This window comes from Echiichthys vipera (assembly GCF_963691815.1).
Source record: "Echiichthys vipera genome assembly, chromosome: 19".
NCBI classification, from domain to species: domain Eukaryota; kingdom Metazoa; phylum Chordata; class Actinopteri; order Perciformes; family Trachinidae; genus Echiichthys; species Echiichthys vipera.
In genome coordinates, this window is record NC_139844.1 from 20,261,461 (window position 1) to 20,287,419 (window position 25,959).

At 40.8% G+C, this 25,959-nt stretch overlaps 2 protein-coding genes across 8 annotated transcripts in view; both read left to right on the forward strand.

Moving 5' to 3' along the window:
* The first annotated feature begins 441 nt into the window (after positions 1–441).
* LOC310961451 (uncharacterized protein) lies at positions 442–5,115 on the forward strand. 4 transcript variants are annotated; one of them, XM_083933513.1, is made up of 10 exons: positions 442–636; positions 723–791; positions 920–1,041; positions 1,322–1,388; positions 2,081–2,290; positions 2,431–2,490; positions 2,624–2,710; positions 3,289–3,330; positions 3,663–3,863; positions 4,044–5,115. In XM_083933513.1, the coding sequence occupies exons 2-10, from the start codon at positions 731–733 to the stop codon at positions 4,397–4,399; spliced, it is 1,206 nt and encodes a 401-aa protein (XP_083789639.1). In that variant the 5' UTR covers positions 442–636; positions 723–730; the 3' UTR covers positions 4,400–5,115. The 4 variants fall into 4 exon arrangements, with proteins under 4 accessions (XP_083789639.1, XP_083789640.1, XP_083789641.1 ...); XM_083933514.1 differs by having other exon boundaries at positions 442–620; XM_083933515.1 differs by lacking the exon at positions 3,289–3,330.
* A 599-nt stretch (positions 5,116–5,714) lies between these two features.
* Positions 5,715–25,959, forward strand: part of akap7 (A-kinase anchoring protein 7) — a 49,602-nt gene continuing 29,357 nt past the window's right edge. Inside the window, exons 1-10 of one of the 4 annotated variants that reach the window (XM_083933653.1) lie at positions 5,715–5,767; positions 6,032–6,210; positions 7,378–7,633; positions 9,299–9,445; positions 9,549–9,697; positions 10,961–11,097; positions 12,919–13,079; positions 15,601–15,713; positions 16,667–16,713; positions 17,529–17,629. In XM_083933653.1, the coding sequence (XP_083789779.1) occupies positions 5,758–5,767; positions 6,032–6,210; positions 7,378–7,633; positions 9,299–9,445; positions 9,549–9,697; positions 10,961–11,097; positions 12,919–13,079; positions 15,601–15,713; positions 16,667–16,713; positions 17,529–17,629 (1,300 nt within the window). In that variant the 5' untranslated portion in view covers positions 5,715–5,757. Of the gene's footprint in view, positions 5,962–6,031; positions 6,211–7,377; positions 7,634–9,298; positions 9,446–9,548; positions 9,698–10,960; positions 11,098–12,918; positions 13,080–15,600; positions 15,714–16,666; positions 16,714–17,528; positions 17,630–25,959 lie in introns of all 4 variants that reach the window. The other 3 variants (XM_083933652.1, XM_083933651.1, XM_083933654.1) reach the window with 3 other exon arrangements.

Genomic DNA, 25,959 nt, shown 5'->3' on the forward strand with positions numbered 1-25,959 from the left:
TAACGATTTCACCCAGCGCCAGCCTACAGTAGCTGCACCTAACAACAGACAACATTGGCAACCCGCAATGCCAGCCGCTATAGGCTGGTACGTAGTGTAGCAATACTTTAATTATGTACCCCTCAAAACGCCCCGTGTGTGTATAATATACATTTTAATATATAGCTTTTAATGAAGATTCTACATATTCAGCCTTTAATAGACTTTATATGTATTTTATAATGTAATTATATCCACATTGCATATTGTACACGCATGTCAACACGCATATTTTTCTTGGTCAATCATCTCTATTTGTATTAATATATTATTATTTTTAAGTCTTTATGGAAGGGGCGGGGCTACACGTGTCCATCACTCTACAGCAACCAATGAAAACGTGCTTACGTCACCTCCAGAGTCTGTTTAGGTTTCACTTTCTGTTGACTGCAAACAGGGGAGTTTACGGGAAGTCCGGCTCTGTGCGAAGGCAGAGCGAAGCTACGATATAAACCTTTTTTATTTGAGTTCAGTAGTCGACAGCAAACTTCAGCAACTGCCTAACTAGTTCACCAAGTACCTAGTTTATCGTGTTATCACCTTAAAGCTCTCTCTTTCCCGCACCCGTCGTGGTCTTTCAGGTAACTCCCGCAGCAGGTTTGTATTCAACTCTTTGGAAAATGGAGAAAATTACTCATACTAGACAATGCTGACATTTAGTTGTGTGTCTTCTTTCTCCACAGGTGCAGTCATGTCACGTTTACTGAGGGAAATAAGGCGACACAGCCCCGAAGCAGCGGAAGTGTTGGAGCGTAAGTGACCGACAGGTGCAAAAGTAAACAGTTAAGAGTACGGGGCTTCAGTTTTACCAGCACAGGTGACTGTCCCGTGGGTCCTGCGAACATACAAAAACACACTGCACACCTGTGTTTTTTTGCAGAGGAAGGTCTGTGCACTGACTCGGACATCGAGTCACTGACTCGAGGAGACCTGCACGAGCTGTTGCCTGGACGTGGGAAGTTCAAACTGAGGAGGAGCATCTTTGACATCATACACAAGCAGGTGAGAAAACGAGCTCAAGTGTGTAGGACCTGATGAGAGAGAGAGAGAGACTGACACAGTGGCACATGTGGAGCGTGTTCCCCCCGATTTCTTAACCCATGAACCCCCCCCCCCCCCCCCCCTCATAATAAAACAACCCTAAATGATTAAAAATGTATTTGCAGACTGCACATTCGTCACATTTTCGATTCACATCTAAAAGGAAATGTTTGAAATGGTGGAACAAATATATATATGTTAATATATTTAAACCCTGTATTTACAATATTTTCTGTTTCAGAACCAGAGTCCAGTTAAACAGCTCCTGAGAGAAATGAAAAATTTCATCCCAGACGAGTCTTTCCAGGGTAAGACGGCCTACAGCCAGGCTGCTATTGCTTTCACTTTCACATTTACAGCTTATGTAATGGTGGAGGTATTAAACTAACCTGACTCTCGCCAGATGCATTTTGTTCCTCCTGCTTCACTCAAACATCTGTGATCGCTCCATAGCAAAGTCATTTCAGGAGGCGAGGGCCTTATCAGAAATCCTTGCATATGATTGGATAAACCACTTGTCCGTCATCTTTATCGACGTGCTACTTCACCCACTCACATCGAAACCAAACCCTGACGCTGATGAGAGCGACGCAGGGAAAAGCGAAACAGAACAGCCGACATCGTTTCCACCAACAAAAACAAAAGTCTCCAGAGCCGTTCTCAGGTGTTCTTTTAGGGAAGAACTATTCTCTAGATTGGAAGCACGGAGGAAATAGCAGCATCCATGTTGAAGTCTGCTTCCTCGATGCGAGCCACCACAGTCATGTCTCTGCCACGTCACATCTCTAAAACCCCGCCCGGCGGTCCTGATTGGTCTGACAGTTTTTTGCGGATCCTGAAACCAATTCCTATGGAGCGAATCCAGATGGTTGATTGGAGCTAAGCGGAGTCAAGACAGAAGCAACGCGGAACGAAAGTCATCTGGCCAGAGTCAGGTTAGCGATGTACTGTATGTGACTGCGTTTATTCTAACACACACAACCTGATTCTCTCTCTCCAGCTGCTCTAAGTAATAATGGGGTCTTGGTTCAATACCTCCATATCCTGAAGGACATAAAGACCCAATTAAATGAAGTCCAGCATTTCCTTGATGCTCACATCTGTGTTCTGGAAGAACCCAGCACAAATCAGCCAGACCAGGAATTAGCCACCTGTGGTCCATTGGTGCCCCGCACTGGTCAAACTGATGGCCGTCCACAAGGAGCACCGGGTGAATCTCACTCTCTTCCACTTCACGCTCTTATCATGACATGTTTAATGAGTAGTACGCACTTTTAGGCTTCATTTGAACTCATAAGAAGATGATCTGGAGTCACTGCGTGCATTTATGCCATTTTATGTTTGTTACAGACTATTTGCCAGGTACAAGTTCCTCAGACGCCAGTGGCCCAACTAAAGGCCAACCACGAAGTAAATGAAACTTTCTTCCTCTTCACGCAATCTTGACATTAACCTTTTACATATAGCTGTTAATTAATCAATTTTACATGCCTTTTTAATAATATTCGGAGTCAGTAATTACACTATGTGTTGCACCCAACAGGTTTTTCGGGGGAAAGTACCTCAGCCGGCTGTGGTCCATTGGTGCTCTTCACTGGTCAAACTGATCGCCGTCCACAAGAAGCACAAGGTGAATCTGACTTGAGGCCTCCTATGGAGTTGATCTTTAAAACATATACTATAATATTTGAAGTCTGTCAGAAAGGACATTTGTGCCATTTTATTTGACTTGCCAGGTACAAGTTCCTCAGATACCATGCTCTATGCTGACCAAAACCATGTCCATCCACAACAACCACATAGTAAATGTGGTTGTTGTGTTGTTGTTGGTTCTTTCTCTTCACACTTTAATGACATATGCAGTTTCTCATGTAAATGTGTACAACAGCAGGCCCTTTAGTGCGCTTTATTTGGTTGAGTACTGTAACTCTCTGACTGAATCTGGTGTCACATCTGGTACTCGTGAGGTCTGAAAATAGTTTCATCTTCTATCAACATATTTAGAAATACCTTATGTACTTTTGATACTGAAAGACTTATAATCCAGTAAAGTGAATCAAACACAAAGCCCACAGTGGGGTTAAAGTGTATTTCGGGGAAGCATATCTGACTTTGGACATTTTGTACAACAGGTGCTTTAAATCAAATTCCACGTTTTGCTCAATATAAATTAATCTGACTGATTTATAATATTGTCTTTCTCATTAGGAGAACCCTTCACCATTTTGTCACTACTGGACATTGCAGAAAGTGAGTGTATATAATTAGACATTCAGCGGTTAAAAGTTAGCTTGTTCCTCCTAATGTTGTATTGTATTATATATTGTATTCTATCTATTTCAGTGTGATGATGACTGTGCGTCTTATGATACAGGAGTTTAAATGTACCATTGAACTGACACAATGAACATGATTTCAGACTGACTTTATCAAAATCATTTCTTTTAAAGCTGTATCGTGTTTTTCTTCTTTCTGATTTTGTTGGAGCTACATAGCAAGAATCTCTTTAATAATGCTTTTATTCTACTGATAGGTTCTCTTGAAAATGTATAAATCTGCTTTGTCATCTTTTCTCTCTATAGCCTTATTGATGTACCGGGTGGTTGTCGGCGGTAAAACCTTTGGTGCACACGAACAGCTGATCCAGAATTTGAAGGCTCAAGTTCAGCGACCGGATCTTCATCTTTTTGAAAGCAGTGAGGATAACAAGATCACTTTTGTCTTCTGCCCAATAAGTTCACGCATTGAAACAGATGTTGAGGCAGTCATGCGCCTTGTTAAAGGTAAAAGAAAGATTTTTCAGCTTGTTTATACCGAAATGGAAATTCAGTGTAATTTGTTTGTATCTATATTTGTCATTCTATGAGTTTGGAATTACAAGGTTCTTGACTTCTGACTTCTATAATAACAGTAAATCGTCAACATACAGTATGTCTCATTCTCCCTCCTCTTTGTGTCCTCAGATGACAAACCTGTCATTCTGGTGTTGATGCACCACACACGTGAGGTCAAGTACACATCAACACTGAGAACAAAGGCTCTTCCCGATAACGTTGTGTTGCAGGTCAACGTTTTCTACCATGACACGATGCATGGATTACTGAAGTGTCCAGAAAATGAGTTTGCTGTGTCTGAGATACAAAAATTTTTACTGGAGCGCTTCATTCAGAGAAGTAAAGATAACAGTGGAAATGCCCAGGGGGTGGGTGCCAAGAGTGGTTTGACTGATACCGTCGTTACACACTCTCACAAAAGTACTTACAGTAGTGGCAGTTTTAAAAATAAGACTACATTTAGTAGTCTTTTGTCTCGTAAGTAGAGTTGGCGTTGTTGGTGGTGGTCATGAATGTAATATTTTAGTTCACATCAGAAGTAAAACAATATGTGATGGATTGCATCAACAGTAAAACTTAAGTAACAATACTGAATGATTTAGACTATTTACTAAAAACAGTATTTCATCCTCCTTGGTAAAACTAGATTAGCTACGATTGAGGTGAAATGTATTCCGTATTCATGTTAATCAGGCCTGTAAATAATTACACAGAGTTCACTGCCGTTTCCTGCTATTGAATTTCTAAAGCGACATCATGTTATTTACGTTTTGGTGATTTTGACGCAACCAGTCAACACTTAAAAAATAGAATAATAATGCAGGTCAGAAAGATCAAAGAAAAAGTGTTGAATTGAGTGTTTGAGTTGCCATTGACCATCAGACTTTATGGAGAGTTTAGGTCTATGTTAAAGTGTAATCTTATATCTCATAATAAAACAGAATCCATCATCAAATGTCCAGTGTTCGGCTCTCCAGTTGTTACTGTTGTTTCTGTATATATTTAGACTTGCAGGCACAGTGGAGAGCAAAGCACACAAAACAAATAAACCAGCTTTAGAATGAACTAGAACAGATACTCAAGAATAATGCAAAAATAAAAAAAGAAAGAAATCTATTGTTTGGTTTGAAGCATGATTGTGTATTGTTGCCGTGTCTCATTGTAAAGTCAGACATCATTGTTAAAGGTGTGATGATTAAAAGTCTGGCTGTAATATTGTCTGTGTGTTTTTTTAAAGGTCTTTCAATTCAAATAAATGTTTTGATGGCATCATATGTGACCAAAACACATGAATTTGGCTCATATATCTTTTTGAAATACACACTGTTAAATAGTTTGGATCCAAATTCACTTTGACTCTACCTATAGTCTTAATAATTATGATAATACCCTGTTAATAAAATATTTGAATTAAAAAAGTCAGCTTCACTAAACACCATTAGTACTTAACGTATATGTACATAGAAGCATTTTGTCCAAAGCATTTGAAGAACAATGTATTATCAAATAAATAAATGACACTGTATTTCTGTTGAAAGCAAAGGCTCAATATAAATAATAATAATAAAGTGGCAAGATGTTTTATATACAGTAGTAAATACAGTTGAGATCTTCATTATTGAATTTGTGTCAATAAAATCCAGTCTAGTGGATTTAGACTATGTGTAAGTGCTCTCGTGAGTTAATTTGTGCAAATGCTTTAACAGGTCAAGTGACCGATGCTTTTATTGTGAAAGGACAGACGCCCTTTTGCTGTGAAAAACCAGACCGGAAGTTGGACATTGTTTACAAACAGAAGCTGCCTCCAGTCAGCATTCAGAGATAGCGCTTGGTGTGGAGCTAAATGTTTTATGGTATGATTTGTTTGGACTTTTATCTGACAAAGACTGTCGACAACCAGCTTTCTGCAGCGGAAACATAATAACAAGTTATCACCGATGACATCCGGTTAGTTTCTGCTAATTTAGCTGCACGACGGTAAAGTTAGCTAACGGCCAGCTAGCTCAACAGATGTCCTGCAGCATGGCTGTTGGATTCATGGCAACAGGTGTTAAAGTACCTCTCTAAAGGATTATCGTCTGTCACCTTCCGGTTGCTAATACTCTCTGTTTTTGCAGCTAGCTTAGCTAAAGTTGTCACCCGTCCACGGCTCAGCCTCTTCAACTCGACGTGTTCAACAAGAGTTTGTCCACAGAGGGTTTCCGCTGTGTATGGACCACCGTTTCACAGGCTGCACACCATATTTACCTGTCACTGTCGTCCCGTGAAGCCCTCTGCACACAGGTGTGGACTTCAGGTAATGAAACTAATGCTGGTCTCACCCAGAGGCGATTCTAGAGTCTGTTGGGGCCCGGGGCAAAAATTCACAGGGGGAGGGGGGGGGGGGGGGGCTTCAACAAGCTTTCATCACTGTTCTCTTATAAATAATCTGACATCAGCAAAATACATTTGTTGACATGAATGTGTTTTTTTTTTTTATTTCAGAAATGAAATAAAGGTTGAATATGTAGAATCTTCATTAAAAGCTATATTTTCTAAAAGTAATAATAATAAAACACTGTGTACAGAATGACCCCCTATTTTTACGGGTTTGACAATGACTTTCTGTCATGTTCTGTTTACATTTTACCAGCCAATAGCGTTGGGCATTGCGGGTTGCCAGGGTTGTCTGTTGTTAGGTGCAGCTACTGTAGTCTGGCACTGGGTGAAATGGGGTTTGCCAATCCTGCAGCTGCTTATTTGTCCCAGCAGCTGAGTGACCGGAGATGGGCAAAAACCAGAGTCAATACAGGCCGAGCACTCACTCAATAGACTGAGATAAAGGAGTTCAACGGCATTAAAACTCACGCCAAAATGGCTACGTTTCTCCTTGATCAGTAAGCTAACTTTCATGTTTACTTAGCTGTAACGGCTAACAGTAACTGTCAGTCAAACTCCTCTGCAATACTTGTTTTTATGGTGCGATTTGCCGGAGGGGATGGGTTCAAACAGGCTCAAACAGACTCTGGTCTCCTGTAGGCTGCTGGACCAGGTCTGACCAACCTGGCAACCTGAGTGGTGGAAGTATTTTCTGTAGTTGCGACTATGATCTTGAGACACTACATGACGGTGTCCTGCTCATTATTCATATTCAACCTTTAATTATTTTTTAAATATGAATATAAACATAAAATAAACTTGTAATTCAAACATATTAATATGAAGAACAATAAAAAACATAATGAAAATTTTATGGAGTCAGGTGGGGTACCTTAGAGAGGTTAGGTGTCCTAGGTCACATTATCACTGCTGTAGTTTTAAGTTTTTCAGCCCTCGGGGGCCCCATAGTGGCGTAAGGTCCCATGTAATTGATGACCCGCCTTTCCTGCTGGCAAGCGGTGTCTCTGGTCCTCACCCTAATGTACAAAAAGTCAAATGTTATGATGGTTATGACCAGGTTATATAAACCCTCTTTCTATTTTAGGAACAGTTCTGCCTGTATCAGCTAACAGTGTGTGGTATGCTGCCAGCCAATATCTCCTATGGCAAAAAGACCACTGGGCTTGCCTCAGATGATGATGATGAGGAGGAGGAGGAAGGTGGTTGTGGTAAAGGTGTGACCGGACAGGAGAGTCGGACAGAATATAAGGAGTTGAAGAAGAAGAAGAAGATGACTCCAGGTCAGGTGGATGCGGTCACCATGGAGGTCCAGCAAGACACTGGAGCCTCCACAGTATCAGGTGAGTACAACTGACGGCCTGAGATGCTCACTGGGTTTGATGAAATGTAATTCAGCACGTGTTAAATCGCTAAACTGGGTTTCATAACATCTCAACTGGACTACTGCAACGCTCTTTACACCGGCAGTGATCAATCACAGCTCCGCCGCCTGCAGTTGGTTCAGAAATCCGCCTCCCGACTCCTCACCCGTATAAAAAAGCGATCACATCACCCCGGCCCCCGCATCGCTCCACTGGCTTCCCATCCGCTACAGCATTGATTTTCTACGTACTGTTTCTAAATCCCTCCATGGTCTGGCCCCCTTGTACCTGTCTGATCTTTTCCACCACCACCTCCACCCAGAGAAATACGGTCAGCTGACCAACTGCTATTGGAAGTGCCCAGGACCAGGTTAAAAACCAGGGGGGTCAGAGCATTTGCAGTAGCAGCCCCCAGACTCTGGAACAGCCTCCCCCTCCACATCCTAAACATTTTTAAGTCCCTTTTAAAGACCCACATTTTTTCACTTGCCCTTGATTAGTGCTCCTTTTAAGTGCCAGTGCTTAGTGTCCCTTGGTTACCTTTTCATTTTTCTCTCTTCTGCATTATTTTAACTCTTTTGTCATTCCTATGTTTACTGCACTTATTAAGCACTTTCTTGTGAAGAACCATCAGTCGTCTGCAAATGTGCTATATAAATAAAATTAGACTTGACTTGTCTTGACTACACTTGAAAAACTCAAATGACACAATGCCACTTTGTACCAGATGGAGTTTACACTGGTGATAGGTCGATTATGAATGTTTGGGGCTTCAAACAGAGCATGTTAATTAACATGTGGTGGCTTGCAAAACATATAGCAGCCCTCGAAGACTATAAGCGCTACAACACATGATGTTTTTATTGCTTTTAATTAAAGTATCATCGTAGCCTCTCCGTCCAGGTCCATTCTCTCAACTTGATCCAACCGCCCTCGCCTATGGGAGTCGCCACCTTGGCAGACTTTGACTCTGCCTCATTTCCTCTCAACAAAAAAGGGCATGTATGTGACGTTGGGGGGAGGGAGATACGTCCATCTGGCTGACGTATACCTCCGAGACAAAGTGAGGGTCAGTGGCTAGCTGTCACTCAAGAGGCTGCACCCCTAATTATTCATAAAACTTTAACCTCCAATAAAATAATAACCAGCCTGGTACAAAAAAATTCACTCCCCTCAGTGTTGTCATGGAGATATGACCTAAACATACAGACTAGACTGTTTTTTTTGTACCAGGCATTAAAAAGTTGTAATAATGCTGTAAAAAACGGCCTGTTTAACATGGGGGTCAATGAGAAACTGCTCTATTAGGAAACCTGCCCCAAGTGGACACTCAGTGAACTGGCATTTTTGGCGCCTCTGTATCGGATCAACCAGGAAAATCGCTGTGGTGGGGGCTTGGTTTTAGTCCCATGTGGATGTAAATGCTGTTGTGTAATCTGATACAGTAATATAATGATTGACAGTATGTTTGTTGACACTAAATGTTATTGTACCTTATTTGTGTAGTTTAAACTAATCGATATATTAAGGGCGGCGAGAAAGGAGGTTAACTGTGTTCTCTCGTTTTGTGTGTGTTTGTATTCATATTCATACATAAACAGTATGTGTGTTTGTTGTATTATAAATCATTTATTTTCTTGGCAGCTCAAGCAGGATCAAGTGTAAAAAAGACCAAGAGGAAGATGAGGAGGGAGAAGATAAAATTGCTGAAGAAACAGCTCAAGTCTGACAATTTAATGTCAGAGCTGCCATTTTCTCTAACCAGCCCCAACACATGGAAAGAGCTAGGATGTGTGTACATTTTTTTAATCACTATTATTATCTTTTTATGATTCTTTGAATTATACCTTTTTCTTTTTTTTATAAATAAAGTTCGCTTGCCCTTTCTCCGTAGTCTCCAGCCCACAGTCAACCCCGAAGAAGAGGAAGAGAGGCGAGAGTGGAGGGAGAGTGGACAGTGAAGAGGACGCAGAGCAGAAGAAGAAAAAGAAAGAGACCCAGCGACCCAACTACTTTATCTCCATCCCCATCACTAACACACAGGTAAAGAGCTAATCATTTACGTGGGAACTTTAAGGGTAATGCTGGAGTTTGTGCACATTGTATCCCATCTATTACAAAATTGCAGATACTTCTCCATTTACAAGTTTTGACGACTCATTTTTAATTGATCAACTCATCGTTGAACCCCTTGATTGTTTCAGCTCTATTTGGTTACGACATCGAGAATATCATGTTTGCTAGTTTGCAATTCACCTGACTGCTCAGAAGACTTTCCATAACAATCTGTTTTTCCATCTCCTTAACATCATTTAGACAAAAAAAATAAATTATCAACCGATCATCAATTTTAACGTGATGGATTATCTGAATCTTAGTTCTTCATACTGTTAGAATGAATGGAAATATGTGGCTGTTGGAAAACGGCATTCAAAAAACTAAAAATACGTGACGCTTTGAATAGAAGTTAGTAAATTGTAAAAGATTTGAAGTGAAACCACCGGTGTGGTCCTTCAGTAGTAAAAACTCCCTATTCTGCTGTGAATTCTGATGTAACACCCTTTCAAAATAAGATTTCCGGGTCCAAACGCCCCGTTGAAACAAAACAGACACAACGGCCGAACATGTGAACAAATACGATCACCTCTTTCATCAGTTAGACATTTTTTTCATCCATAAGAAAGAGATAAAATGACAATTACGTTGTTTTTTTAAAAACTCAGATTTGATCAAACAACGGGGAACACGGCACTGCTGCGTTGTAGAAACACGAGGCTCAGAAATCCTATTTTGAAAGGGCGTTACATCACGACCTCACCCACGAATAGACCTTTTATGATAGTAGAAGAGATAAGAGAACCTGTTTCAGAAAGCCTTGGACTTCTCTGTTTGTAGAGAAGACTTTAATCTTTTTTTCTCCAGAATATTGATGAATTCAGTGTTTGACACTTGGTCATCGTCAGTGTAGATCAATCTATACTGGGAGAAAATCTCTTACGGAGAAAAAACCCTTCAAGATTCAATTACCTGACAGGTGAGGTCCCTGAAATCCTAATGCTTATTGACCACAGAGCTCATCTGAAAGAACATTGATTTGCCCTTTGCCATGGTCATCACCTATTGACGCCTCATCTGTGATGTTGGACGGCAAACACTGCCCCAGTTTCTCCTCGTTTCTTCTGCTCATCCATACCAAGCAAGTTCTTATAAAAAGAGCAGTGGGGATGAAGGATGAGACATGCAGTGACTGTATTTGACAGCATCTGCCTGCTGCTGATGATTGAATGTACATTTATCCAATGACAGATCAGCTCAGCTGTGATCGAGGTCCAAGAGACGGTGCTTCAGCAGGAGCCCCGATTGGCCAAAGCCATGATCCCTGTCCCGACTCTGCACATCACGCTGTTTGTCACTCATCTCGCCACTCAGGAGCAAGTAGACTTGTGAGTGAATGCACGCATAAACACACAAACAAACCCAGCGTACACACAGGATATTGAACCGTCCAATGGAAGATGAAAATGTAGGCTGTACTTTGCATAAATCATGCTTTTAAAGAGATTTCCATTTTACAGATTTTTCAAGTGAGTTTCAATGACATAGAATTAGAGCCGTACATCACAACAAACTTCACGAACATGTGTCATTATTTGAATGTCACACACATGCCGATGAATATCGATCAACACACACTGCCCACAACCATATTTTCTCATGCTCGCCCTTTCAGTCTCGGTGACGCTGTCCATTATCTTTCTTGTGTTTGTTGTAGTAATGAATCTTTAGACTAAAGTTACTGCTTGAAGACAGGAATCCAGGGTTCTGCAGTGACTAATTAGCAGCATGTCATGGTTGATGCTGCTCCTGTCTTATCTCATCCCCTCAGCACTTCCTGGAAAACTGGTTTGTAGGTCTATAAATGTTTTAAGTTTAGATTCCAATAATGAGCCTAAAAAACATGGTTGATGGATGACAGTCCCTGAGGCTAGAATGTACTGTAGTCCGTGTATTGTATTCCAATTTATAATCAGAATACGTTTATGTATAAATTGCATGCAAAAATGTAGTATCTTAAAAATGTGTCGTGCCAAATGGTCCCCTTTTCCCATTTTGAAGGTCCCGTGTTGTAAAAAGTGTGATTTCCATGTTTCTTTTTTTATTATTAAGCAGGTGGAGGTGTTATATAAATGTGTGAATAACTGTGAAAGTATCAAAACACTCCACATCCACAGAGAAATGCACACAGCCCGTATTCAGAAACTGCGTCTTTAAACGAGCCGTCAGGACTTCTGTACTGTTGTGATGTCACAACTATACTATATATGGGTAGAAAGAGCTGCTACAGTGCAGTTACAGTCATTCCCCGGCTGGATTGATGTTTTAGAGATGCTGAGAGCGCAGATACGGAAGACCCGGAAGACCTGGAAACACTGACCAATCAGAGCAGACTGGGCTTTTTTCAGGAGGGGCTCTTAAAGAGACAGGCGCTAACACAGAGGGTTTCAGACAGAGGGTGAAAACAGGTATCCAGCTGTTAAGACGTGACGTCATTCCCTTTCAAAATACGATTTCCGGGTCCAAGCCGTTCCGAGCCTTGTATTTATAAAACGCTGCCGTGTTCCCCGTTTTTCAACTGATCTGAGTTTTTATAAAACAACATAATTGTCATTTTACCTCTTTCTTATGGATGAAAAAAATGTCTAACTGACGAAAGAGGGGATCATAATTGTTCACATGTTCGGCTGTTGTGTCTGTTTTATTTCAACGGAGCGTTTGGACCCAGAAATCTTATTTTGAAAGGGTGTTACGTCACGTCTTAACAGCCAGATATTCAGAGAGACTGTAAAAGAAAAATAAGGTGTTTTTTGAACATTAAATTCTAATAGAAACCCAAAATAAAAGTATGAATCTGTAAATGAGCTTGATATAGGACCTTTAACCATCATTGTTTTCAGTTGTAATAGTATATTATCTCATATAAATACTTGCAATTTGTAGTATTTTAGGTACAGGTAAATACATATGAAAAACAATTCCCCCCCTTTGAATATGTATTCAAAAAATACATTTAATGCTCTGAACGACCAGGGATTTTTATGGACACAACTCAGAGCTTAATCTACATCAAGTAGAAGATTGTGTCATTAGTAATCACTAGATTCTCTCATTATGTAATATGAGAGGGAGGGAGAGGATTAAGTTGTTATCACTGTATGTGTGTGCATGTGTTTGTTGTGTATATTCATGTGAATATTTCCTTATAGGGCGGCAACCGTGCTGGCTCAGGTCGAGCCGTCATTGGCTGAGATGCTGGCTGGGAGGGATCTGGTGCTGCCCTTCTCGGGGATCGGTCATTTCAGGAAGGAGGTGGTGTTTGTTGGGCTGGCCCCCGGACAACACAGACACACACTGGACAGTCTGGCAGGTGGGTGACAAACGATTAGCTTCTCGCTCTCTCTCTTTGTTATTTTGTCCTCCTTTGTTCTTCTATCCTCCTCCAACACTTCTGTCCGTCCGTCTCCGTATTGACTCCCATTATTGTTCATCATGTAGATTGTCTAATGGCTTCCAGTGCTGTTTTTAATAGGGGATACATTTCATTAGAGGATGATAATGTGATACAGTACTTTCTCTTTTGTGTCCCTGTGGAGGGATGACTGAACTTAGGGTCAGCTGAGGAGCCCTGCAGCTTGTTGGAGGATTTCTTTCTTAAAGACTCTTTAACTGGGTGGATGCTTTTCTATGGGAGGTCACATATTCGATAGCTTTAGGAGGTCATAGGGTATATTCTAGGGGGGTTGCTGTTAGTAAACTGCGTGGGCTCAAGTCTCATGCTCTCACATTCAGAGTTCATAGGTGGTCGAAGCCTGACTTTGTTGTGGAGTGACTAGGGTTGCAACGGTATGAGATTTAAAATTTACAGCAACAGCCTCAGAATATATCACAGTTTTGTTGTATATTGCATTAAACAATTATCATTATTATTATTATTATTATTACTATCAGTTACAATGATCTTTAAAGAAATGAAAACAAGGTACAGGGTATAATAACGGTCAGTTTGTATACTGCGTTGTACTGTGAAACAGGTACATCGCTGCAGCCCTGGGAGCAAACTGGGCAGCAGATAGACCTCTTTGACCTGCTGTTTGTTCCCTGCACTGTATGTAGTATGAAAAAAAAAAATGTTGCTAAAAAAACACAGTAATAAAATATTGTGTAACGACGGATGTAAGCTCTGGTTCTATAATAGCCAACCACATGGATTTGATATTCAGTGCCACGACATTTCCATCCTCTTTGGTAAAACGGTGTAAGTGGATTTAGTCAAATAATGTGGTATTTGTGTGATTTTCTGTGTGTGTGTGTGTGAGTGTACCTGCACACTGTATGCACACAGATATCTTGGAGTGTGTGTGTGATATGTCTTCATTTATCTTCTTCTTACATTTGTCATTTTGCATCTGCGGTGTGTGTATGTAGAAGCAGTGGCCTGTTTGTTTGTGTGTTGTGCCTTTGGCAACAACCCTAAGCCAACATTTCTAAGAGGATTCTCACTCCATTGGTCTTGCAACACCAAAACACACACGCACACATTTACACACAAACACAAAGTACTAATTACTTGATAAGATTATGCAGCGATTCGTAAAAGTAGACAAATACATTTTTGCACACTCACAACAGGAAATGAGGGCCTTATTAAACTGTCCGAGCATACAGTATCGGAGCAGCATGTGTGGATTCTGCTTTCGTGTGGATTTCCTTTCCGCAAATCCAGTGTATTAACTGCTCAGATCAGATCAGAGCAAATACTACATTTGGCACATTAGTGATGTCCAAGTTGAGACAAATCCCACAAGGCATTTCCTCGCTGAGCTTGATATAAATGGGAAATGCAGTAAATTAATCTTTTAAAGAGATCAGGCTACAAGGGCCTCGTTTGTGCGTAATTACCTCTGCTGTAAAGTTTTATTTAATCTTAAAAGATTATCCAAAGGGGCTGTATGAAACGATTTTTGTCAGTCATTAGGTGTAGCAGTAGTGATGAACTACCAAATGACCACAGAAGGGCGTGGCAGTGACGGAGGGTCTTTTTGTTAGACATAAAACATGCAGTGTTGAAATTTTTATTTCTGGATCCACTCTATCAAACTGTCCTAGCCTAACCCGCGAGTGATTGAGGGTGCGCCGCAGCAAACGTGAAGCGAGTTGAGAAAGTATTAACTGGAACAGTTTTGCTCAATTGCCCATTTTATCTCATTTGGGTGGTGACATTTTGTCTTTGCTGCCCCAGATGAAGTATGACAATAGTTAGGCTTCAAAACACACCAATACAGCAAGAACATAGCAACACATCTGTATCGCCCGATCACCTGTATGACCTGTTAAACAGAGGTAGCAGGTCAAAACGGATCAACACAAGAGCGCTCCTACAGAATGGTGCAGAACAGTTTAATCCTTTCACAAAGTCTGTTTGTAACAACGGAAGATTACAATAAGAAAGGCTGGGGTGATACTCTTGGAAAAGCAATATAAGGATAAGGCAGGAAGTCAGACTCTCCTGTCCTCGTGTCTGCTCCTTCCACCACTGTTATTGATTATATACTAACCTTTCTGTCCCTGTAGAGCTCCTCGTCTAAAAATACCTCTATGGTTTCCCTCTAAACACCATCAGCGGCTGTGTATGTGTGTGTGTTTGCCCTTCCAGGTTGTCTTCTGTACCTGTTCATACCCTTGTCCATGTATCTGTCTTTATCTGCGTGATCAAATGATATGATGATATGATACATAAAAAAATGTTTTGTGTGTGTCTGCACTTTTTCCTCAGTTATGGCTTTTGTAATGGTCCATAAAACTTTACACGGTCAACCGACAGCCTTCCTCTTCTTTGGCCTTATGAATAAAATGGTTGCTTGTATAACTTTTGGCGTTTGGCTTTGCAGAGCTGTTGCGGAGCCGTTTTGAGGAGAAGGGTCTTGTGCAAGAAGGCAGTCGTGGGTTTGAACCCCACCTCACCATTATGAAGCTGTCCAGAGCATCAAAACTACGATCCCAGGTAAACACTCTTGTTCACTTACACACACACTTCAAGGGTATATATATATATATATATATATACACACACACACACACACACACACACACACACACACACACACACACACACACACACACACACACACACACACACACACACACATTAAGTATACACACAAGGACTGTAGTCAAGACCGCCAAATCTGGGCCAAGTCAAGTCAATGTACAGATCAAATCGAGTCCTGTTTTCTCTTTCCAATGCAAGAATTAACTTTTGTACGCAGTCCCAAGTAGCTTGCTCTATTTTCATAACTGACTTTGACTGAACTGCCAAAAAGCCGCAGTGTCACTCTTTTTGTTCCCCTCACCTTCCTCTCAGTGGCTGTAAAATATCATCCAATAGTCAGATGACAAATCATGGCTCCAACCTAAACTGCTCGAGGGAATAACACCCCTGCTGTGGTAAAAGAAGACCGAGTGAATATAAATTTATAGTTTATGAACCATTATATTAGAGGTAGATATAAATAAGAGAGTGAAGGGGGACAGAAAGATAAGCAGGGATGAGCAGAGGTCAGGAGGGGAGAGACAGAGGAAGGGCAGCATCAATCTCTTTTCCTTTGACGCCTGATGACATCGTATCCTGACTGGCGTCTCCTGAGCGCCATGCTTGACCCCACTTAGTCTACGTGTGTGTGTGTGTGTGTGTGTGTGTGTGTGTGTGTGTGTGTGTGTGTGTGTGTGTGTGTGTGTGTGTGTGTGTGTGTGTGTGTGTGTGTGTGTGTGTGTGTGTGTGTGTGTGTGTGTGTGTGTGTGTGTGTGTGTGTGTGTGTGTGTGTGTGTGTGTGTGTGTGTGTGTGTGTGTGTGTGTGTGTGTGTGTGTGTGTATTTCTGTGTTTGTGTCAAGAAGAACTTTAGTTCAAAAAAGTGTGATGAACATGACAAACAATATGTTTGCTTTGTGTCTCTCAGGGTATAAAGCGTGTGGACCCAGCCCTCTACTCCAGCTACACAAACAAGTGGGTGCTTGTTTTTTGTTTTTTTTCAATAACACTGACCCGTGCAGATGGACATTGTGTACTTTTTCGTGTCCATACTGCATTACTGTAGATGTAAGCGCAACATTTTATGCAACACATAGTTACGGGATGATGCATGCATGAATGTATATGTTTTGTGCAAGAATAGGCTCTTTTCTGTCTCTGTCACTTGACTTACACAATATATTTTCAGTTAAGTTCACAATATATTGTTTTGCTGTCATGTATTAAACAAGACAGACAGTCATCACCGTAAAACTGAAGTCTCCACACATTCAAGCCCGTGTGAGTTCCTGTAAAGCCTGCTAGTTCTAATTACCGTCCATCCATGTCTCAGACGACGCCGTTGGGTGCTTCAATTTGAGGGAATTGGGCCTGGAAAGTCCTACAAAAGTCCTTGAACTTCATACTGTAGGAAACCCTGCCCATCTACACACTCGTTTTTTGGATTAGCCAGGAGTTCGGCGACGTCAGGCATTACTAAGATGGCGGCCATGGCTGCCCACTTTGAGCTTAATTTGTGCTCTTTAGAAACTCACAGGTTATGTCATGGAGACTACGTCCATATTTTATACAGTCTATGTCTGAGACCCTATAATTCTATGTGCACTTTAAATGTTTATGCATGTCATGTTTTGTACAAGTATAGTGAGCCATGCAGTTTAATTTGGTTGTCACTTTCAGTTGGAGTAATCGTTTATGACAAGTGGCTGTACTGACATTGGCCTTTACTATTTGCCCGAGGCATTAACTGTATACTTATTTCTGTCGCTCTGTCTCACTGCAACACTCAGGTTTTTTGGAGACCAGACAGTTGAACGGGTCGATCTTTGCTCCATGTTGAAAAAGAAGCAACAAGACGGATATTACCACACTGAGACTTCACTACAACTTGGTTAGTACGCACACACACGCACGCACGCACACACACACACACACACATACACACATACACACACATACACACACACACACACACACACACACACACACACACACACACACACACACACACACACACACACACACACACACACACACACACACACACACACACACACACACAGCATTATTGTTTTTCGTGTATACAGTCAGGTGCAGTATTCGGCCACCAGAGGGCCCCAGTTAGCTGATTTCCTAGCTGTGGCAGTGAAGCACAAATAAGCATATTTTGAGGTAATACATTTTTTAAGCATGTAAAGTAACAATATTAAAGTCTATGCACTTGGCAGAAGCTAAAAGAGAGTAAAACTACCCTAATTAAACACCATGGGGATTCTTGGGCAGCTATTTTACATTTAAGTCATGGCCCAGTTTGGACATTATAGCCAGTTCTTTGAAAAGTTGGCAGCTTTGTAGAAATGCAGCTCTGTAATGGCTGAATGAATGCAGTGCTGATGTGTCTGAAGTTGTTGCAGTAATTAGTTAAATCCCCTGAACACCCACGCAGGTGTTTTCAGTTACTCTGGCTGATTAGACCTCTGCTTGGGTTGAAGGTGGACGGGGCTTTGATGAGAATTTATGAGGACATAAACGTCCGTCTACCACTAAATATGATAAAGGTGTTCTTTGTCCCGCCTTAACAGGTGAAACAAAGCTAACAGGAGACTCAGGAAGATGTCGGTCAATCACAGTAGACACACCCACAGAGTCCTGAGAAGAGGTCTAATCAACCGGATTAACTGAAAACACCTGTGTGGGTGTTCAGGGGCTGTCAAAACGAATGTGAGAAAATGGTTCAGTTTTTGTTTCAGTTTGATGTGGAGCAGTAAATATTGACACTGCGTACTCCCACATGAACTCCAGATGGCACTGTTGACCACTGTGGGATTTGGTTTGAAGCAAGACAGGCAGTATCGATGTGCTCCCAGTGTCTATTAACATGCTTGAGGCTTGTGACGGCATGCTAGCAGCAAACGGAGCATTTCATATCTAAAAGAAAGAGCACGAGAGATTATTAGCCAATTTGTAAGCATCATATTTTGAGCAGCCGCTCTTGTGTCTTGTCTAGTTTTGCATAATAAACAGACATCACAGGGATGCGAGACGCAACAAGTGCTGGCGCTCTGTGACTGTTGTAAGCCAAGATCAACCGGCAGTGATAATGGCAAATTCAATGTGGTCTACTAATGAGAAGTGTCTGGAAGAGATGCAAAATGTAATTTAATCATTAAAGCGCTTTGTTATGATTTGAAGAGGCGTTCGGGGGGCGGAAGACTGAGATAGAAATGAAGATGAGAAGGATGTGATTCCAGAGGCTGCACAGTAACAGAATATATTAACACCTAACAAGTCTCTGCTCTGGGTAAAGTTAAATATTACTGTTGAATAGCTGACCAGGCGTGTAACTGACCATGTTGATTCAAGCTCTGTGTAATCTGAGCGAGGTCTGTGGTTAAGTTCCTAAAAAACAGCCTTCTGATCGTCAAAACCCTACAAGCAGAGACACAAACCAGAACAAAAAAAAAAGATGTTTGTGTAGAATAATGATGTCGTGTTATAATGGCTTATAATATTAGTTTTAAGCAGCAATGTCGAAGGAAACGCCAAAACAAAGCATGATGAATGGTCCATTTTTATATAGGAAAACAGGTTTATGTGTATTTTTCTTTCAGGATCACCAATATCCACATTCGTGTGAATGAATAGCACATTGTTACCGTTGGTTACCATAGGGTTAACATGATCAGTTCATAACATCAGTGTATATGGCGACATATGTTGATCATCAAAATGTTATAATCATATCTGTTGTATATATTTTTCTAGATATCTGTTGCAATGTTGAAAGACCAGTGGCTGAACTGCAGCATAACAACGATGCTATACATTCTCATCCTTGCGAATTAAGTTAATTTTGAACTAGAGTTCTCAACAAAATGAGAAAACATTCAGTACTTTTTATTTGTCAAGTAATTAATTCACAAAATAACAAAAAAGGTAATTGTGTGCATATAGACAATGTATTTATTCATTGAATAGAGTAGAACAAATCTGTAATGTCGACCAAGGTGACAATTTTTCTTTGGCTCACCAGACATTAGACAGATAAACAGACAATACAGACATATTATCTCAGACATATGATGGAAATTTCAGGATAAAAGAAAAGAAAATATTACATATGCTTAAATACATAAAAATTACATATATATAATAATAATAATAACATTTAGAATTAAAGAATAGAATTATCAGAAAACATGCGGTATCGTGATTTATATCGTCACTGAGATATGAAATGACCTATATTTATATCAGGGTAGAAGATTCTGGCCAGAATGCCTACTCCGAGCACACATAACAGGGACTCCCTTAATCCTACTGTCAGCTCCACTGATTGCTGTCTGTGTGTGTGAGAGAGAGAGGCTGTCACAATGTTTTGTGGATCACTGGGCTGTCTGTCAGAGACAAAGAGCGACAGTGTGTGTGTGTGTGTGTGTGTGTGTGTGAGAGTGTGTAGGAGTGAGTGACAGAGCAGGGGGATGTTTACCTCACACCTCTCCTCATCAAATAGCTTTTGTTTTTCTCAAGTGGGTTTCACAACAATATATACATATTTATACATGCACAAAAGGTAATACTGAGCATCCGGATATTATAGTGCACTGTACGCCGCACAGTGTTGCACTGTGGAGGCTTTGAGTTATAATGCTTGCTGTCGGTTGTAGGAATTATGTGTCTCTCCCCCAAGATTATAAGTAACATAAGCAGTTTCACCCGAGACTGTGTACAGTTTAGACTTTTAATTTTAAATTCATGATTCGATTTAAAAAAAAAAATAAAATCAGTGCAGATTATTATGTCATTGTTAGGCTATCAAGTCTTGATTCATGAGGAGCAACAGATCATTGGTTTTATGTCCTGACGAGTGTCATTTACATTTTCAAATTGCATTTATAGAATATGTTGCATGCACGGGTCTATTACAGGACAAATTAAAATGTTCTAAAATGACAGAAATACTCTTTAGGAAGCATGTATTTGTCGTGTGCAGGATTTATGACCTGTACTGCAGCCAGCCACCAGGGGGAGATCAAAATGTATTGGCGTCACGTTTGGGGAGCTGTCACGTCATCCATATTTATATGCAGTCTACGACGCGCACACACAGCATTTTTCTAAATCAATGCAGGATGAATAGAGTGTCAGAGGTGTTACGTGGGATACGCAGACACACACAGGTCACAGTGTCAGAGCACAACTTTGCTGACCGGGAGAGAAATCTACACGAAGGGCTGAGGCAAGGTGAAAAAAACACACACCAACAGGAAACACTTTGACCTCCCAATCCCATAAACCTAGATGTATTTTTATATTATCAATGAACTGACTTAATAACTACAACACTGACAACATGAAGTAAATACTGGCAGTTCTGGTTTAGTCAGATTAGTGTGGACGACTTGCAAAGCAAACAGCAGTTTTTAGTTTGTTAAAGACAGTTTTGTGTATGAAAGGTAGGAAAACAGACTTTAGAATGATCAAGCTATGCATTTATTTAGTATAAATCAGCAGTAACTGCACTCCCAGTACTGTCTTGATGCTCAGTGATGCAATTGGTGATAAAGATGTATCAAACTGTAAATTACACCACAGAAAGAAACATGTCTTGGTTAGTTATTGCCAGGTTTATCCTCCTCTGCATCCCAGTTCCTCACACTGAGGTTCAGTGTGCTTTTTCTGGTCGTCAGTGTCTGATTATGTGAGTATGTGTTAATCCCATAATCCACAGTACAACATAATCCACAACAGAGCCTGTGATACACAATCCAGTAGGGTGTGAGTGGGGATGGGGTGAGGGGGCAGAAAATATAGACAGTGAGAGAAGAAAGGGCGAAAAAAACCAATAATGGCGTTTTTGTTGGATATTGTGCGATGTTGTCGTTTTAATCCTTAAAATTCCAATAAACTGAATCGTAATGTTTGCTGGGCCAACGGGCGAGGAACCACTGGATATACTCTCGTCACATGTAATATGCATGTCTGATGCTTTCATATCTCATTATTAACCTAATTGATCTGTAGGGCCACAGACTAAAGAACATTAGCACCCCAAACTAGCAGTCAGACGTCACTGTTTGTAAAACTATATTTGTTTTTTCAAAGATGCTAGAAAGACTCAGATAGGTCAGGTCAGACCTCCGGGTTTAACTATATATCTTTACGTAACGTAAAAACAGAAATAAACAAGATTGCAGATTTCACTTATCCAGCGGTGTAAATCAACCGGCAGTTGTCTTCACAGAAGTGATCGTTGTTGTCAACGCAACGTCACGGTGATTCAGTCTACTGTTGGATAGCGAGACACCCTTGGCTACTGTGATAACAGCAAGTGTGGTTTAATACTACAGGTCCCAGAGTTCTGGGGGAAGCAAAAATGAACAAAAATTCAACAGAAGAGCAACTTGTGTGTCCGTTTACTGCTCAGGCGAACAGACTCTTGATGTTTTAACATGAACAGCAAAGTCAAAAGCAAAAAGTGATAAAAGAACCGTGGATTACATGCTGCATCATGTCCTCTGACTCCGTCTTGTGTAGAAAGGTCATTTGAATCCAGTGCTGCATGGCAGACTCCGCCACTAGCACATAAAACTACTACAGAAGTAAAATGAATTGCAAAATTGTTATTGCTGAAAAAAAAAAAATACTGACCACAAATAATATCATGAACAGGGACGAATTTCAGGAAAATCTTAAACTTGCAATAACTGATTTTTTTTTGGTCACTTGACAGCGTCAGAAATGTTATGAACTAGTCCTGGACCTGAACATTCGACGATTCAGATCTAAGTTTGTTGCTCAGTTTTCCGTTTTGGATATTTATTTATTTTTTCATAAACTGTAGAAATCAATCAATTTAGCAGAAATACAAGTGTCAGCACAGTGTTGGAGTCTAAACTGCGTTTTGCTTCCATTTATATTCGCATTTTCTCTCGTCTTTGGCGCTGAAGCTGGCTGTGCAGCAGGGGGCTGCCGGAGCGACTCAGCGGTGTGCTAACTAGTTCCTCTCTCTAACAATATCGGCTGCTCTGTTTCAACAGTGTTAGGCTGAAACAATTTGCATGCAGGCTGAAATTCACCATAGTGTTCAGAACGCAGGAGGTCTGCCAGTAAAGTAAAGTTGTATATACTGTACACTGACTCAGGAGAAATGCCTGGCTGATGTGTTTAACGGTCTGTATGGTTATACTGTAGCAGCGCAGTGTCATTTCTAGGCGACATAATGAACATAAACAGAGTCGACTGACGCACAAAATTCCACTGGACTCTGCACCACGAGTTGAAACTGAGCTATAAAACACAGTAGGATTACACCTGTTGTCACATGTTGTTCTATTTCCAGCTTTCATGTGTATTGTTCTCTCTCCTCTGTATACTAATATACTAAAGAAAGAAATAGCAAAGGTATAACACACACTAAAGTTTTATGAGCTCATTCTTTTTCCACACACTGCTCCGTCGGATCTTAACGTAAGCAAAAGGATGGAGGTCGTTAAAGAAGTGTGTTTGTGAGATAAATGTGATGAAAAGTCTCCTCATCACTCGTCACGTCTCTTCAGATGGTACTTGTTGGGGCTAAATGCACTCCTTTTTGTCTAAGAGCCCAGTTAGTAGTTGAAGGTAATCGTTGTGCTGCCTGTTTGTATTCGTACATAGTGGAGATAATAATCTTTCAGTGAACTGGTAGGTGCAGCTTGTCATGGCCTGTTGGTATTTACAGTATCACGCAGAACCTCATATACAGGAACGCATTTACAATAAACGGGCATAAATGTATGTACACAAACCCACAGATGCACATACACAGCACTCAAACAGCGTGCAGGCATGGACGGGTGAAGGTGGCGCGTTGCTCTCTGACCTTTTGGTATTTTATTGAGATGTGGTCGCTCTTCTCTACAGACTGTGCTGCTCGGCTTTTTCCTGCAAAAACAAGTCTTTGGCAGCGCTGTTTTTTTTCAGTCGCCAGCCCCGAGTGCCAGATGACGCAATTTCCTAATTTGCATGTAAGTGGGCTAACATCGTTCTGGAGAATATTAGACCAGGACGCTGCAGCATTTGGGACTCCAATATTTAGGAGGTCAGGGTTGATTTAAATGTGTGTAAATATGCACTAGGGTACTGAAAATGGCCTTAAAATATCAACAGTAGCGTTGATGTCAACAGTAAAACTGCATTTTGAAAGCGTCTTGCTTCCCAATTTGAATTATGATTATTATCCTGCACTAAAGCATTTATTGCAAACATAAGTGTGCTGTGCAGAGGACACAGCTCACGGCAGATCTGCTCTGGTTTTCTGATAATAATACTAAAAATAATAACAGTTTTAATAATGAAAGAAATGTGGCAGCAGATAAAATTAGATTCAATTGCTCAAATTAATTAGATTAATATAAACCTGCGTATAAAATAGGTTTTTAAAATGCTATTTCTAGTTCAAACCCTGTAGTGTAACTATCATGATAATTACTGTGTAATTATTTCTTGGGACTCAGCAGCTCATTTGCATTTCCTCCTCTTTTTTTCTCTTCACTTTATATTAACAACAGCCTTTTCTCAGCTGTGATTATTACATCATGAGCTGTATATAAGGCTCCATCTCAGACTGAAGTACAATATCTTCTGGCTGATTTGGGACAAAAAATGGTTAAAAAGACAAAAATTGTCAGCCTGTGTGTATTAATATGTATATTAATTGTAAAGAATAGACCCTCACCCTCTTCCTTTCCCTCCCTGTTTTCTCTAATTAATTATGAGAGTTCATCTGAATAAGGTCTTTGTTGCAGTATTGCACATATTCATCTCATACCACAACTTTTCAGGAACGATTTGTGGTATGACACTATGGTTCAGTGGCATTTATCGTTCCCACGCGGCATGTGCCAATTCCTGAAGTGGTATGCCGCTCGCGTTCCTCTGGCCACTGTCGATCTATCACACCAGTACCGTCCCCTGATGCATTTTTTTCAGTCTTTATTGACAACGTAGCTCAACATATCAGAATCAGAATGGTTTATTGCTAACTTACACTTTACTTACTCATAGCGCCATACGTAAAGGAATGTATAATTTCCTCTCATCCCTTCTGTTGTGATATGTGCGATGCTTTTGAAATGAAAGTAAATTGAGTATTTTTATATATCCTATCATCCTTATATATATACGTGTTAGGTTAATTGATCACTCTAAATTGCCCGTAGGTGTGAATGTGAGTGTGAATGGTTGTCTGTCTCTGTTCGTGTCTATGTGCTCTGCGATAGACTGGCGTCCTGTCCAGGGTGTACCCCGCCTCACGCCCGATGTCAGCTGGGATCGGCTCCAGCCCCGTACCGAACCGTAGACTGTATACCGTCTATGTACTTTTTGGCTACTGCTTTTGAGACCTGACAGTTTTTTCACATTGTGACACAGTCAGATTACACATGACATTTGGTTATTGTATCCCATGTGATGTGTCACAGTAGAAGACATCTGCTACTTCACATTGCAGAAAGGAACTTGACTGAGGCAGCTGCCAGAGTCCTAAAGACGTCTCAGCAGACGTCCACAGTAGCAACAAGGCCCTGCGAGTGCTTTTTAATTATTGAAAAAGCGAGAACAGAATGAGAATAACAAGCCAGTGTCTTATCTCATGTCAGTATCTAAATCTAGACTGAATGAAGAAAACAATAAGCCCCTGACAACTCAGCGCTTGCAGTAAGGAACGTTAAGAGGATAGAAGAAGAAGGAGGATTGAGGTACACGTGAGGGAAATGGAAGTGGATGGTGCAAGGAATAAGTCAGACTAAATGAGATGATATGGGAAGAGACCGGAGAGACAGAGAAGAGGAGAATAGACCAGCAGAAGCAGTAAAATGAAATAGATAGCAAAGATGAGACAAGCAGATAGGATGGCCGGACAGACGGCAAGAGAAAATGAAAGAGTCTGAGGGAAGGTGACTTTAAACAGACAAGCGAAGTGAAGCTTGATATTAAAGAGAGGGCCAAGAAGGCCGACGTGGGTCGAACCAAGAAGGAGTCAGGCGGATGGAAGATGGAAAGAAAGAGAAAAGAATAACTGTAGAGTACAGCGACAGACGGTAAAAGTGTTTTCTAGTGTTGATCATCTTGGAGATTTATTTAGATGAGTTCTGTCAAACATTTTAAAAGAAACTAATTATCCGGGACACTAACTTGTTTTTCTGCAGGACATGAAAACGGTAACTCTGCAAAGCAACCAGC

Bases quoted from the DNA above. Each gene is read 5' to 3' on its own strand.
- LOC310961451 (XM_083933513.1), top strand. From the start codon at position 731: ATGTCACGTTTACTGAGGGAAATAAGGCGACACAGCCCCGAAGCAGCG. The intron at 1,042-1,321 runs GTGAGAAAACGA...TTTCTGTTTCAG, and splicing joins TTGACATCATACACAAGCAG to AACCAGAGTCCAGTTAAACA. The intron at 3,864-4,043 runs GTAAAAGAAAGA...TTGTGTCCTCAG, and splicing joins AGTCATGCGCCTTGTTAAAG to ATGACAAACCTGTCATTCTG.